The sequence below is a fragment of the Colossoma macropomum genome, unplaced genomic scaffold, assembly GCF_904425465.1.
Source record: "Colossoma macropomum unplaced genomic scaffold, Colossoma_macropomum, whole genome shotgun sequence".
Taxonomy (NCBI): Eukaryota; Metazoa; Chordata; class Actinopteri; order Characiformes; family Serrasalmidae; genus Colossoma; species Colossoma macropomum.
Window position 1 is genome coordinate 20,733,089 of NW_023494795.1, and position 15,951 is coordinate 20,749,039.

Genomic DNA, 15,951 nt, shown 5'->3' on the forward strand with positions numbered 1-15,951 from the left:
AATATATTTTCCAGGACAGGAGAACCTTTAGTTAAAGACAGAGGCTCCCAGCCCTACTGTGGGTGATTCCCATGTTCCCAACACACCTGATCCAACTAATCAGCTCATTATCAAGCCCTTCATGACATGAAAACACTAAAATGTGCAGTGCAGGGGCTGCTCTGGGACCAGTTTGGGAACCTGTAGGTTAAAGGCACTGGGTGAATTTGCAGTCATGCTGAGACTTAAGCTACTAAAACCATATCAAAGCAAGGAACTTTCTAAAACTCCAACTTTTACCAGACACTAGAACGTAAACATCTCATGTCAGTGGTCCTCAAACAAGGTTCTGTGGTACCGTTGCCCTGCAATGTTATAGTGTTTTCCTGTTCTAACATACCCAGTTCACCTCAGGAAGGGTTCTTAATTTGTTCATTAGGTGCATCTAGTGGGAGTAAGGGAAAATGTAAATTGTGCAGGTAAATGGTACTCCGGATCCAGGAATGAGAACATGTATTTTTAAAGAAGAAATCAGACTCTTCTTGAAACTGATGCCAGTTTTATGTTTGAGCATTTTTTTATGCATCCACTATTTTGAAGTAAAAAATGTACTTTGGATTAAACCAAATTGTGTGCATCATTTTTAATAAAACAGGGATATTCTTACAATATTAAGGCTTTGAAAAGGTGTTTTCTCTACTCAGGAAACATTTCTAACGGAGAGAAAAACAGTCATTAAATAATAATTAGGGCAAAGTCCATTTTACTTTTATCTCAGATCCTTCTTCATCTTCTAACCGATGAGTTAGGATCAGTAGAATATTTCTCAGTTAGCTGGATCGTTTAGGCCCAAAGTTCTCCAGCTGACTGTAAAATACCCCTAGGTCCTACGTGCGATGTTTTTCACAATCAATTATGAAACCCCACCTTCTCCATTTAACACTCATCACCTTCCAGTCCTGGTTGATTAACAGCTTCAGTCAAGCCTAGTTTACCAGTCACGCTGAGACAACTGAAAAGCATTAAATCAAGGGGTGGAGTCATCATTATGGAAGATTACTCAACAGAGTATAAACAGTGATGAAAGGGTTTCAACATAAGCACTTGGCACAATGGTAGAAAGCTGCAATATGTTTGGTTTGGTGACACTATGTTTGCTTTTCTCTGTGTGCCATGTAGTGTTTCCACAACAGGTATTTCCAGGCCTGAGACCTAGAACTTTGCCTTCTCAGGAGCATGCGCAACAGTTGCCTGATTCAGTTCAGTCACAGCAGCCAGTATTCCAAGCAGAAGCTTCACCGAGATGTGCTGTAGATGTGTCTGATAAAGTGCCGTGTGGGCAACCTGACATCAGTGCTGCTGAATGTGCAACCATAAATTGCTGCTTTGATGGGCAACAATGCTACTATGGGAAGGCAGGTGAGGATCTTTCAGTACAACAACTTTACTCTCTTAGGAAATGCCAAGAATTCTGCAGAGTCACTGAAGCATTTTTCTTTCCATTTTATACTGCCAGTGACTGTCCAGTGCATTCGAGATGGCCAGTTTGTTGTAGTGGTGGCTAAAGATGCCACACTGCCCAAGTTAAGCTTGGATTCAGTCCATCTGTTGAGTGGAAATGAATCCTCTTGCAGCCCTGTTGGAACCACTGGTGCCTTTATAATTTATCAGTTCCCTGTCACAGCTTGTGGAACGAAGGTGTCTGTAAGTATTAATTCAGGTAGTTTGTGTAGATGCATGATCTTTAAGTGGTGCAAGTCATCTGTTTTATTGCTCACAGGAAGAAGGTGGTTATATAATCTATGAAAACACAATGACTTCATCTTATGAGGTGGGGGTCGGACCCCTAGGTTTCATCACAAGGGACAGCCAATTTGAGTAAGTGACTTTATTTGCTTGTTGTCAAGTGACCTATTTACCACTGACTTTGCCTTTTTCTCGTTAGGCTCCTCTTCCAGTGTAGGTACTCTGAAAGTGCAGTTCAGGCACTGGTTGCACAGATCAATACTGTTCCTCCACCTCTACCAGTCGCTGTTCTTGGACCCCTCAGAGTGAAGCTTAGACTGGGCAGTGGACAATGTGCCTCTAAAGGATGTGTGGAAAGTAAGCCATGAGTGCACTTAATTTGTCACAAAATACAGGGTTTTGTGTAAATGTCATTCATTGCAGGTGATGTGGCATACTCCTCGTACTACAGTGAGGATGACTACCCGGTCACAAAAGTTCTGCAGGAGCCTATATATGTTGAAGTGCACATTTTGGAGAGAACTGACCCCAAAGTTGTCTTGAACTTGGAACGCTGCTGGGCAACATCCAACCCTAACCCACTCAGCCTGCCCCAGTGGGACCTTCTAGTTAATGGGTATGTAGCCTAAAGCTGGCTTGCTCCCCCCACTTACTGGTGCTCCGAGTTTAGCTTATGATGTTTTTATAGGTGCCCTTACCAGGATGACCGTTACCTGACCAGCTTGGTTCCGGTCAATGGCTCCTCTGGCCTTCAGTTCCCCAGCCATTACAAGCGCTTCGTTGTAAAAATGTTCACTTTTGTGGATCCTGCATCGCTGATCCCTCTGAAGGAAAGGGTATGAGGCTGCGGTTTCAATATTAAATTATCTACTCCACTGTCCTGCTATAATGTTTCTTCTTTCAGGTGTTCATCCACTGTAGTACAACAGTGTGCTATTCAACAGCAACAGACTCCTGTGAACAAAGATGCAACCGACAAAGTGAGTGCTTCAGCTGGCTTGGTAAATATCTCTGAACTAACCATTTGATGAACATGTTCTCTTTTTCAGGGAGAGACGTCTTCAGATTTGCATCAACTAGTCCGGATGATGTGGTCTCTAGTGGTGAACTGATAATCTCTGTGTAACTGATCTACTTTTAAATAAACTTGAACTGACTCTTGTCTGCATTACAAGCTAGTTTGTTTCTGGTTCAAGAAACTGCACATCCAAACTAGTTATTGGGAATACCAGACCATTTCCTGATGGCATTTTATTACATTATTTTGTTACTTATCCATTTCATTTTGTGTTTTTACTTCCAAGGGAGCCATCCTTGTATATTCTAAATATGGGTTTGAAATGATCCTGTGATCAGTGTGTTAGGAACATCAGAACAAGGCTAAAGCACCCTGTGATGGAATGCAGGTTTAGTGTTTTCCTGCTCTCTCACTTCAGCTCAGTAAGGGTTTTTATTTAATTAGCTGATTATTGAATAAGTTGTGTTGAAGCAGGGAACATGTTGAAAAGGCAGGGATTCTCCAGGTCCAGGGTTGAAAGACCTGCTGTAATAAACAGCCACTTCTGGGGAATTCAGCTGTCAGAATTTTGAAAATAGTGCTCTTTGTTCATTTTCTACATTTAATATAGGTTGAAGTGGTAAAACCAAATGCAAAACACCATCATTAGAATAAAGTGAAATGCTTCCAAACTTAACCTTTTAACAGAAGGAGAACCTGTTATAATTGAAGTTAATTGAACAGCTCTAACACATGGTCTCTGCTCTACTGTGGCTCTTGTTGAGCCCTCTTCCACCGCACAACCACCAAAATGGATTTGAGAGCAGTGTACATTAGCATACCAGCCCAATTTTTACCATACATTATCATGAGAACAAGCCAGCAGTCATCTTAAGGAAAAAAACAAAACAAACAAGAGGTCATCAATTCCAAAGTCAAACATCTCAGGTTATTTGTAGTCTCTTGTATTTAACTGAACTGGGCTGGGTTTCCCAAAACCATCTTAGCACAAAGATGAATTTTAGATGGTAGAGCGAGCATCACAGCGAATGTTCTTTACCAGTTAAGACCATCTTAACACTAAGATGCTTTTGGGAAACTGGGCCCTGTTAATATAACTGATTGGCTATTTGCTGTCTCACCTACTAGTGATTACAAAATCCCAGACTGGAAACCGATTCAAAGCCCAGATATGCAGCCCCCTACACATATACAAATCCAATTCTTTAATATAGACAACACACTATAAACTTACAGAGGTCAGCACAAAGGAGGCTCTCCCCTCCCACTGCATATCTGTGGTGGAGAAATTATAGATTCATGAAATCGTACGGAAAATAGAAAAAAATCCAGCAGTTAAATAACTTAAATTTCATACCTTGATTTGTTTCCAGAATTCTGCTGTTACTGTATACACAGTTTGTTTTATAGCAGCTGCACTGTTGGTCATCTCTATCTGCAGATGTCCAACTAGAAAGAGGAAGAAAAAAAAACATCTCTCAAGCCACATGACTAATGCCTAATTGAGTCATAGGTTAATCAAGTCATACTGATTGGTTTTGAAGGATCAACACCTACACTCTACATCTGTGGGAGAGAGAAGCTGCAGGTGCCTTCAGGAGACATGTGATGTCCAGCTTGCATTATTGAAGTACCTGACCAGCAATGCTCAGAAAGTCTGACACTGGCTTCATAAATTACAGAGCCAGCGTCTTCTTGAAACGGGAATGCCTGTCATTTTGTAGCAGGGGTATGAAGCTGGAGTTAGAGATCTTTCTAGTAGCAAAACACCATATCTGGAAAGAAAGACTGTCAACATTATAAATAATCATCATCATAATGAAGTTGTTCTTACCCATGATTTTTCAATGAGAGTATATTGGGGATCTGCATTCAAATTAGGACTTGCAGCTGCCTCATAATTGTCCACAAAACACACAAAGGCCCACTTGGTTAAACTGCATCACAGATGCTTAAATATTCATGTCTCCCAAAAAATAGACATCAGAGGTCCTCTCCAACATCCACTCATCTGCAAAGGTGAAAGACAAGCTATATTTTGAAAAAACAGCAAACAAGATCCATAACACATCTAGGGGGAGTGACGGGAATGAGAAGTCTGTACATACAAACCAGCCATGAATCTCAAGGAAAAAAAACAGGGTATCTTCTACTGCTTTGGTAAACACATAAGGAATCCAGGTTGGCCACAGAGCATTGTTGCTCACATTGTATTGCCTGTCAGCTCATACATGGTTAGAATTCCAAACTGTGTGTAACATTTCCAAAACACTGGTTTTGTTAAGAGAAATTCTGAACTGAAGGCTTTGCATGTCAGGAATACTTGAATTGTAGACAAGATTGAAGATGTACATGACTGTCTCCTCAGTGATCTAGAAAAAGGAGAAAAAGATCAACAACTCAATTACACAGCAGAACAGAACCAGCTTTATGCAGTTAAACAGACCCTACAATTTTCAAACTGTTACAGCCATGAAGTGCAGAGTGAAAGACCAGATCTCCAGCAACAGTGTCCTCTTCTGTAACAGCACAGTCACCCAAAATCACAGACGAAGGGTTAACCAGCCGACCAGCAGCAAATACATTTACATTTACATTTACATCATTTAGCAGACGCTCTTATCCAGAGCGACTTACAAAAAGTGCTTTGTCTATCCAGAGATTTGTCTATCTTCGCTAGCTACCAATAGGTTAGATAGAAAGCCAGTCCTAAGCTCAGATACTGCTAGAATCAGAAGGTCATTGACACCTAGTGAAAAAGGGACAGAGTTAAACACAGAACAGTGCAATACAATACATAAGTGCTGTACAATACAGTACAATCAATACTTAATTTAGTGCTCATTTAAGTGCTGAATAAACAGGTGTGTCTTCAGTCTGCGTTTGAAGACAGCGAGAGACTCTGCTGTACGGACAGCCAGTGGGAGTTCATTCCACCACCTGGGTGCCAGCACAGAGAACAGTCTAGATGCTTGCCTTCCACGCGCCTTGAAGGATGGCGGGTCAAGCCGAGCTGTACTCGAAGCTCGAAGGGCTCGTGGTACAGTTCGAGATTTGACCATTGCCATCAAGTAGGGAGGGGCTGGTCCATTTTTGGCTTATTTTGACAAATAAGTCCCGCTTCACTTGTACTTGCACCTCATTCTCACCATACTTCACGGTTACACTGCTGGGTGAAGTGGGTGGTCTCTGTGCACTGGCTGCTGTTTAGGCTTTGCTTGCGCAACAAAGTCTTCCAAGACAACTCTTTAACTTTGCCCTGCAGCTCTTGGTTGGACTGGACATCAGCAGGTGTATATAGTCTTTGCACTTTGTGGTGCCTTTTGGTGGGGAGAAGGGGTTGGTGATGTACTTGTTCCTGTAATGGAGGTTGTTGCCTTTTGGAAGGGATGTGGCAGGGTGTTAAGCAAGCTTCCAAAACCTCGAGCTGACCTTGCCAGACCATGAGGCCTAAAGCTTGCTGAAACTTGAGGCGTGCCAAACTTAACCTTTTAACAGAAGGAGAACCTGTTATAGCCTAACACCCAAACATTACATGAACAGAACTGTCAGAAAAAAATAACTTATTCAAAACTAGGACTGTCACTATTGATTATATTAATCAGTCAGTATGATGTCTATCCAGTAATTTAAGGCCAAACAATAAAAGTGGGTGTAGCTGAACAATAACAGACTGCAGATTCCAGAACAGTTTACTGCAAACGATAAAGAGGAAGTCTTTGAAAATACACAAACACATACATATATGTGGCAACAATGCATAAAAATAGGCGTGTTTAAAAGAAAGAGCAGTAGGAACATTTAATCTGCAGATATAAGCAAAATCAATTTAATGCATTTTTTTTAATATTTAGTCAAGTCAGCTTTATTGTCAATACTACAATATGTACAGGACATACAGAGTATTGAAATTGTGTTACTCTCAGACCCCATGGTGTAACAATAACATTAAATAGAAAGTAAACAGGAAAAGTGTGTATTTAAATAGACACTAAAAAAACACATGGTAAAAATAAACACTAATTGTAGAAAAATAGAATAATAAAAAAATAATATAGAAGGTCCTGAAATTAACACTAAAGTGACATAAGGCACATACAGATTAAGGTCTGTAGGGAGAGTAGGGAGAGAGTGCTGAAACTTGCTGAAACTTGAGGCGTGTGTAGATCAAAGGTAACTTCCTTAAAGCAACCACCTATTACACTGGCTGTCATCTATATGACAGACATGTAAACAACACTGCTTTAAAGTTTTCCCCTGTCAAGATGATATAATCTTAACTCGTCTTTGAGAAATGTATAACACCACAATGGTAAAACTGAACAACACATAAAACATTGAAATTGAATATTTAATTTTTAAAAGAAGGTAAGTGACACCAAAAAGAATTGTTTTGGAATGTTTATTTTTGTTAATATACACGAGTCAATATCTTTTTGGTATTTTTTGTCTGAAATGTAAATAAATTAAACATAAGTAACTGTCTTTAGGCAATGCAACAATTTCTAAAGCAGTGAAAATACACATGCAATGAAAAATATTCTTAATAACAATGCTATTTCACAATCCTCAACTGTGATATCTACAGAATTACCGTATTTCAGTCACTGCAGGGGATTCATATGCTAAGAAGCTTAAAGAGTGTTCAAGTTCTTTTCTATTTACTTTCATTATTTAATAATTTGCTCAAACGTCTGTGCCACAAAGCTCAGGAGAAATGATCACAAATAGCTCTCACACAGAGTTTACTGTGATACTGACTGCCCCCTAGTGGCTCTTCTTCTTGCTGTTGGTCATTTTGGTTAATGTTACTCCAAAACCACAAATAAAATGCAACGGCTACACATAACCATTTTTGAGAGACACGAAAGACAAAGAGGTCAGGTAGGAGGCATGGATTTTGAGGCTGTAACTAAATATCTGTCTCACTGTCTCAGAAAAAGAGACTTGTGGATTATTTCTCCGTTGAGAAGGCCCGCTTCATGAGTGGTGGGGGCGTCTTTCCAGGGTCATACAGTGATTCTGGTGGAGGGCTGCTGAGGGAGCACCAGTCAGGAATGCGGCCTGTCTGGTTGTAGTAGTCTCTGGACACTGATCGACTACCCAATATATCTTGCAACGCTCCAAATATGGCCCCTGCACATGCAGAAACAGAAAACAATTTCCAATACATTTTAAACGGTCTTCAATTGTCCTAAACCTTAAACATATGTTAACAGGACACTTAAAAGACATTCTCTCTCACCTCCCAGCCATGCAGTGCAGTTGGGCTTGGCTGGTGGACTGTGAATGCGAAAGCTCTTCGTAGCTAGAGCATCACAGTATTTAGGTTTCTCCACCAGCAAACGGATCTCAGCCAGGAGGCGATGAAGAAAGCCAGGTAGCATGGATGTCCCACCAATTACTACCAAGTTTTCAGACAGAACTTTCCGTGTGTCAATGGGGCACTGATTGAGAACAAGCACAAAAACATGAACATTTCAAGTATGATTACCAGAACTGTTGTAACGTTTTAGTTTAAGCTTCAGTGTGGTGTTGATTGTTAAATGAAAATGTGTTGTTTTTAGTGGAAATGAGGTAGTTTTTTTACCTTAACCAGAGTGTCAAGCACTAGAGTAGCAATAGACTTTTCTTCATTGTCCTGTTCAAACAGCATCTCAGCAATGGAGTCTCTGGAAAAAGTGAATTTTGTCATGAAGGCAAGAATGTACATATTACATAGCAGTAGAAATCTAATGGAACAAAGAAATAATCCTGTTTCAAAAAGCTAGATCCTTGTTCACAAAAAAAAATTAAATTACAAACCCAATTCAGCAGGAAAAGTGTAAATAAACATAGATTTGACCTGTATTAAATTAATAAAGGTTAGTACTCAACAAATTATCTTTACTGTTTTTGTATATATATGTAAAACATACATAAAAAACACACACACACTTTTTCTAAATGTACTGCCTACATGTCCCAAAACAGTTGGGACAGGGGCCTTTCCTTTTAACAACATTCACTAATCGTTTGGGAACTGAGGACACCAATTTGTTGTAGTTGTGAAAGTGCATTTTCTTTGCATTCTTGCTCGATAACACAGCTGTTCAACAGTCCAGGGCCGCCATTGTCATATGTTGCGTTTTATTATGTGGAACAAGGGAGACAGGCCTGAAATGCAGGCAGGCCAGTTTAGTACTTGTACTTTCTTACTTTGAAGCCACACTGTTTGAACACGTCCAGAATGAGGCTTGGCAGTCTTGCTTAAAAAAGCCGGGACATCCTTGAAAAAAGATGCTGTCCAAATAGCAGCTTAGGTTGCTCCAAAACGCGTTCATACCTCTCAGCATTATTGGTGCCTTCACAAATGTGCAAGTTACTAACGCCCTTGGCGCGAACACACCCCAATACCATTACAGACACTGGCTTATGAACTTTTTGCGTTGGCAACAACTGGGATGGTCCTGTTCCTCTTTGGCCCCAAGAAGACAATGATCATTATGTCAAAACGCATTTCAAAAGGTGGACTGGTCAGACCACGGCACACGTTTCCACTAAACGTCAGTGCAAAGCAGAGTCTTAACTTGCATTTGTACATGTGCGATGAATTGTGTTTACTGACAGATGTTTTCTGGAGTATTCCCAAACCCATGTGGTTATATTCATTACAGAAGCATGTCGCTTTTAATGCAGTGATGTCTAATGGAACGAAGTCACAGGCATTCAATATTGTTTTTGGCCTACCCCATTATGCATTGAGATTTCTCTGGATTCTCTGAATGTTTTCATAATGTTTTGGAGGAGAGATGGTGAAATCCCTACATTCCTTGCTATAACACATTTAGAAACGTTCTTAAACTACTGGACTATTTGCTTATGTTGTTTTTTCGCAAAGTGTGTATACACAATCATAATAGTATCCCCTGTTGGCTATTTATCTGTTTATATGTGGAAAGTTTTGATCATTCGTCAAATTTCCCCTGTACCAAGTTTTTTAGAATGTGTTGCAGTGTTGTTGATTAGGCAGCCTCAGCCAATTGGGACATTTTGATTCAGAGAAAGTCATGGTAGGAAAAATAAAAGCAACCCAAAAACAAAACAAAAAAAAATAAATATATTTATTTATATCATCAAATCATATTATTCAAAAGATGTGAGTGATTTTGGCATCACGATGCAAAAGATAAAGATAAAATAAAAAAGAACTCCTTTTTTGTGTAGGGTTTACAAAGTGATCTTTTGAAAAAGCCAAAAGAACCTTTTTTCTACATAAGCAATGTTCCAAAAAAACGCATAGGGACACTTCCCAGACAAAAGAGCATAACTTAAAAACAAAAAGAAGTCAAAAATAAAAAATAACCAAGTTTAAACTTAAAATTTTCTTTTGATATCATGGTTTACTTTTTTTTTTGGCAAAAAAGCTAGTTTTTTAATACTGCAGTTTTATGGGTTAATTCACAGTGTGTAGAAATATCTTTACACTTTTATACTTTTTTAGTAATGCTGAATCTGAGGCTATACAACACTTTATGGGTCTGTCAAAAAAGAAAAAATGCAAGTGTAAAGCACAAAAGTATTCAAAGGCAGAAGTGTCTCAATGTAGGTAATAAAGTGTTAAATACGTCTTTGTGCTGGTATTAATACCTGTAAAAGACCTGTTTTTTTGCATTTCATCTACTGTTCTGATGTTGTTTTTTTTAGGAATTGGGTTTGTACAATACAAATGCCAATAAAAAGGAAATAAGGGAAGTTAGGGTAAATGGTAAATAAAAACATGGGAAATATCGAGGAATTGTGATAAATGTGAAATAAACAAGGTAATTTTTTAAAAATCATGGCAGGTTTACCTAATTGACCCCTTAATATGCAGAATCTTCTCTCCGTCCAAGGGATAATCAACATCGGGTGGAGGAGCGGGTCTCTAGTGAGAGAAAGACAACTCTGTATTGCTTTGAAGCAACAGTATAAATAGCCGAAGTGTATAAACATTCAGATTTTACTTCACGCTGAACATACCTCTGCAGTTCCTTCCATGTTGAACTTGGCCTCCTGGATTTTCAGGCCTCTCTGCAGGTCACTGACAAAGCATGTTCTAACTAATTGCATAATAAAAAAGGAAAATAAGCAAACAAAAATATTTGGTAAATCTTTTGTGTTTAACTACAATTTTACTATTTTAATAATCCATTGTTGTTTTGGTGCTGACCTTTGATATCTTCAACAACTTCCTCTGGGACAGAGCCTGAAACACACAAAACTGATGTCAAATACAGCAGAGGGCAGGCAATCTGTTCTAGCTCACAGATTTTCTTGACTTTTCATGATGAAAGACCAGTAGAACCTGGCCTTTGTTTTGGTCTGCAATATAATACTTACATAAGTGCTACACTGAAAGCTAACCATGATGGCAACATCTTTCTGTTCTTCCTATATATGGAAAGAGCAGTGGGTGGCTAAAGTGGGGCTGTATGATTCAAACTACCTGCATACCATTAACAAGATGAACCTGACTTATTTCAAAAGAGAGCAAGAAGGAAAAAGTAGGCCAGCAGCAGTATTCATAATTCATAGCTGTGGAAGGTTCAGATCCCTGCAGTTTGAAACAGGCCTGCAGTAAGCCTTTAGGGCAAACTAACTGTGCATTGTTGAGAGAAAAGATGGCAAACAGACACAATCACACCCAAAACACTGATTCATGGTTCTACATTAAAAAGTGTCTTGTCTGTGATCATGGTTCTACATAACCTAGAATATACAGAATCACAGAGCCTAGTGGCTATAGCACTATATGAGAATGTTACCTAACACAGTGGGTAAACTTTGACCAGTTCCCGAATCTGTATCCACTGTACACTGTTCTGTCAGTAGACTTTCCAACTCCCTAAAAGGAAGTGGTACAAAAAAAACAAAAAAAAAACAATGAATGCAAATATACACGAATTCCAAACATGTATACATACATCATACTCCAGTCTGCCTTTTAATATTAGTGACCTGTTACAAACATGATTTTGTACGGATGCTTTGCTGACAAGTACTCCACCCCCCACCTCCCTTTTTAGACTTTCAAGGCCACTCCTCTAGGAGCCATTTTTTCATTTCCAAAACATCCATCTGAATATTGCCAAAAAATACAGTATGTTAAATACTGTGTATATAGCTCACAGTGAATTTATATGACGAACACTACTGCTGAACTGGACCCAATGGGGGTTGCTAGTTCTACATTGAACACTGGATCTATTCACACAGTTAAGACTATTCACTGTCTCCAACTTGGAAAAAAAAACAACTACTGAATAAATGCTTGGAAGCGTAAAACAAAAAGTTCTATTCAACAGAGATTTCACCTGACTTACTTGTGAATGGCTTTTCCACCCATCGGCAAGGCCTCCCAGGCAGAGAGGATAGGGATTCCTTCATAAACCTAATAACTATTAAGGCAAAATATTCTGCAGAACACTCCATGGAACACTGATAACTTTATCACATATTTGAATTAAAGCCCAAGTCAGGTATATTGCATTAGCCATCCTAAAAGTATACATGCAATAACTAAGAAAGGCCGCTGAAAATCAGCATATTGTATATTTTTAAGTTATTAATTGAGGGACAAAACACTTTCAAAAACTTTATTTGAACACTGCTGCATTGGAGACTGTAGTCAGGGTGTACTTGTTTCAACCTGCTGTATGTCCAAAGGGACCTCATATCCAGATACACCTTGTAATTCAACTACTTCATAGACATGCGATCGCAGACTATACAGGGATCTGGACAGAGATATTCCATTAACAGGAAATTATAGTCTATGACTAGGCTTAATCTCTGTCCAGAAAACCAGCCCATAGTATAATAAGCTGAGATGACTATCCTTGACCTAGACTGTAAATATCACATAGGAAACTTGTGTTGGCAAAAATACTAAGCATGCAAAAAAGGATACTGGCAACACCAAAGTTTCTGTATATCCACAATCCATCACAAGTGCTGAGTTGATACCCAAAGTCATGATGGACATTAGATGGCTGGGAGCAAAGAGGACTGACGGAACCTAATAAAAAAAATTACAACAGGCAACAATCGATAATTTGAATTTTGGGTCAGAGAGGTACAAAAACCCACTTCAGCCAAAACAATTCCAGTCTAAATCCCTGCAAAATTTTGTTACCTCAAAGTGCTTGAAGAAGACCTTGGACAGTGTTTCTCTGAAGTGTGAAGGGCAAAGGATGGATTCAATAATGACAACTCTCCGGTCACGTGGATTTACAAGCAAATGCCTGTAGACACAGACAACCCTGAGTATTATTTCAGCACAGTGTTGTGAAATAACTATAATCTAAATATATCAAGAGATAAAAGACATACAGCACACGCTATATAAGATATCAAGTAGCAGGACATTCAATGGAGCATGCATCTCCTACCTGAAGTACAACATGTGAATGAAATCCTTCAGGTTGGTGTACAGCTCCTCTGTGTTTATGTTGAACTGCACCACTTTGATGGGCTGAAATAATAAGGGTCACATTCAGCTGGTGAAACCATAAATTATGCTTCATTATTTACCCTATCAGCTGCAACACAGTGACTCACCTGTTGTACCCCAGGGCGCTGGATCTCACTAGGGATGATAAATCTGGGCCCAGTCTCGCCAGCAAAGCCACATCTGTGAATTAAACACAGTTTTTTTGTATTAAAAATTACTGCTAAGCAATACAGAAACCTGTGCTTCATGACACGTGCTTGGGGTGAGCCACAAGAACACTATACAGCAAATAGCTTGTCACTGTGGTTCTTACAACACCCACTTAAATAATCCGTTACATTGTTCCTAAGGTGACAAACTATATGTCTTGAATTTATATGCACTATATATCCATTCCTTTCAAAAAATGAATTTAGCTCCTTCAAGGTGCACCAAATGCTGATTCAAGTGTTCAAGCGGGCACACACAGCTTGTTTATTTGCCATCATAAAAATTGAAAAGCTTCTTCAATATAATGGGTCACTCTGGAGTAGTCACACATGAGCCTAAGGATCACCATGCCCAATGCCAAGCATCAAAAAAGGTATACAGCCACACAGCATTGGGCTGTGGATAGGACTGAAAGATTAATCATTTTTAAATCGAAAATGCAATTTGAAACAATATTTTTACAATTTGCAAATCATAAGAGCTGCAAATTTAATTATAGGCTACAATATCAACAAAGCTGTCTTTAAAAGTGTAGAAATTTAACCTAATAACACTGAGCTTATGAACTTCCTGTAGATGAGTTGACAATCTACTGGTCATTGTATTTCTTTTTGATAATGATGTTGCAGGGCATTATGACTGAAGAGATTGGAGTTCCTTTAACGTATATCCTGTGATAAGATTGGACACCCCTGATTGGACACCCCTTATGCTGGGTTCAGACTACACAATATCCACCAATGGTCACTATGTCAGATTAAGCAATCAGAGTACCATATATTCTGGCACTATAACCAACCAATCAACCTTCACATCCTTGCGTGAGTTCATAGGTTGTTGAGCAGAAGGGTTAAGAAATTTCTAGTCATGGCTACAGAAGCGGTATGTGTGTTGCTGGCGGTTTTGTGTTCTGAAAAGAGAAAAAAAAATGAAAGAAAAATGCCGTGGAACCGTTCCTGAGGGTCTCAAAGAGGACAGTATGGGCTGCCTATGGTTAAAAGAGAACTTAGAAGTAACGAATGTTTTAGTGCATCAAGAACATTAAATAAAATTAGACAGCAGGTTCACTGTATGTAAACAGATGCTATAAGTGCTATTTTCGCTGACATTTATGTTTTTGGACTCTGTCATGGAAACATCAAAAATAAATGGTTATGGTTGCCACGTCAATGTATCTTTACTCTGTTTCGTTGTTCCACCTGACAGCTGCAACAGCAGCGTCCCTCTTTCTCTTTGCCATCTTTATGTATGTTCACCAGACAACACTCTGTCATGCTATCGGTTAAATCATATCAAAATCAGGCAAAATTTGTATAGTTTGGTCCCGGCATTAGACCAATAGAAGCAACCAAACACTCATGTGCTGTGTGTGTGACAACACAGCCACAACTATCTGGCTATCTGGGGTAAAACACACATCACGCAAGCCGCAATCCAGAAAAAAACAGCCTTGGACCTTAATTCATGTAAAATAATCATAGTTACAACATTACTCAGCAAAATCACAATTAGATATTTTCCCAAACTGTTCAGCCCTAAATGTGGAGCAGTGGAACTGCATGTTATAGAGCACCATCCGATACCTTTATCATCCAACATCAGTACCTGACCTGTCTATTGCTGTTGTGGCTATATGCAATCAAATCCTCACAGCAATGTTCCAACATCTAGTGTAAAGCCTTCCCAGAAGAGTGAAGGCTGGTACTGCAGCATCTATATAACTATAAACCTATATAACTAAATGGACATTTTCATGATTACCATGGGATACATCCAGCATAACAACAGCCCTGCTCACAGGACACGAATGATCACTGAATGAGTGGACTGTCCGTGCATTTTCGGACAAAAATATCGATCTAACTTTAGACACCCGGACAAACATATCAGGACGTAAATGGGTTTTTAATTAAAGGCACTAAGCAGATGATGACGATATACTGTTTCTCTTAGGTGACTGTGGAGCTAATCTGTATCCCTGGTCTACTGAAGTTCATATTATTTGGCGTTTAGCTTAGCTAGCTAGCTACCTGCTAAGCTGTCATCTTCCATTAGTTAAGCTAGACAGCTGTAACATCTAAACCCCAAATGTAACACTCATATGGATTTGTGTCAGGAACAAAACACAAACACGGGGAGGTCACTGTGTGGTTAGTTAAGCAAAGAGGCTAAAAACACTCAATCTACCTCGCTGGCTAACCGCTAACTCTCATTAGCAATTTAGCTTGCTGGCTAAATTGACAACAAAACGACTGACTCACTTTGTGTATGCGGCTCCTAAATCAATGACCACAGCTGTTTTCTCTCCTCCGCTGCCCAGAACCTCAAACAAGGGCATTTTCAATCAATTACGCTAATTAGCTTAATATAAACACAGTTTCGCTGGTGCAGAAAAGAGAAGCCCACACAACAGCTACCGCCAGCCTGAGACTGAGACGAGATTTGCAGGGTGGGTCGGAGCTCGCAGACATTGCACCCCCAGCATTTCCCCGTTACAAAAATAAATAAATCAGTTAATCCATAT

The 15,951-nt window shown here is 39.3% G+C and overlaps 2 protein-coding genes across 2 annotated transcripts; one reads left to right on the plus strand and one right to left on the minus strand.

Moving 5' to 3' along the window:
* The first annotated feature begins 1,073 nt into the window (after positions 1–1,073).
* LOC118815579 (zona pellucida sperm-binding protein 4-like) lies at positions 1,074–2,878 on the plus strand. The gene is made up of 8 exons (XM_036581802.1): positions 1,074–1,398; positions 1,496–1,683; positions 1,760–1,857; positions 1,925–2,082; positions 2,149–2,341; positions 2,414–2,561; positions 2,630–2,705; positions 2,775–2,878. The coding sequence occupies exons 1-8, from the start codon at positions 1,092–1,094 to the stop codon at positions 2,849–2,851; spliced, it is 1,245 nt and encodes a 414-aa protein (XP_036437695.1). The 5' UTR covers positions 1,074–1,091; the 3' UTR covers positions 2,852–2,878.
* A 4,252-nt stretch (positions 2,879–7,130) lies between these two features.
* Positions 7,131–15,892, minus strand: actr10 (actin related protein 10). The gene is made up of 13 exons (XM_036581808.1): positions 15,689–15,892; positions 13,325–13,397; positions 13,156–13,238; positions 12,900–13,008; positions 12,675–12,782; positions 12,088–12,155; positions 11,530–11,609; positions 10,935–10,970; positions 10,745–10,824; positions 10,576–10,649; positions 8,334–8,415; positions 7,989–8,190; positions 7,131–7,879 (listed from the first exon to the last, which is right to left on the minus strand). Exons 1-13 carry the CDS (start codon positions 15,763–15,765, stop codon positions 7,698–7,700), a joined length of 1,254 nt encoding a protein of 417 aa, XP_036437701.1. The 5' UTR covers positions 15,766–15,892; the 3' UTR covers positions 7,131–7,697.
* Between the last annotated feature and the right edge of the window lie 59 nt (positions 15,893–15,951).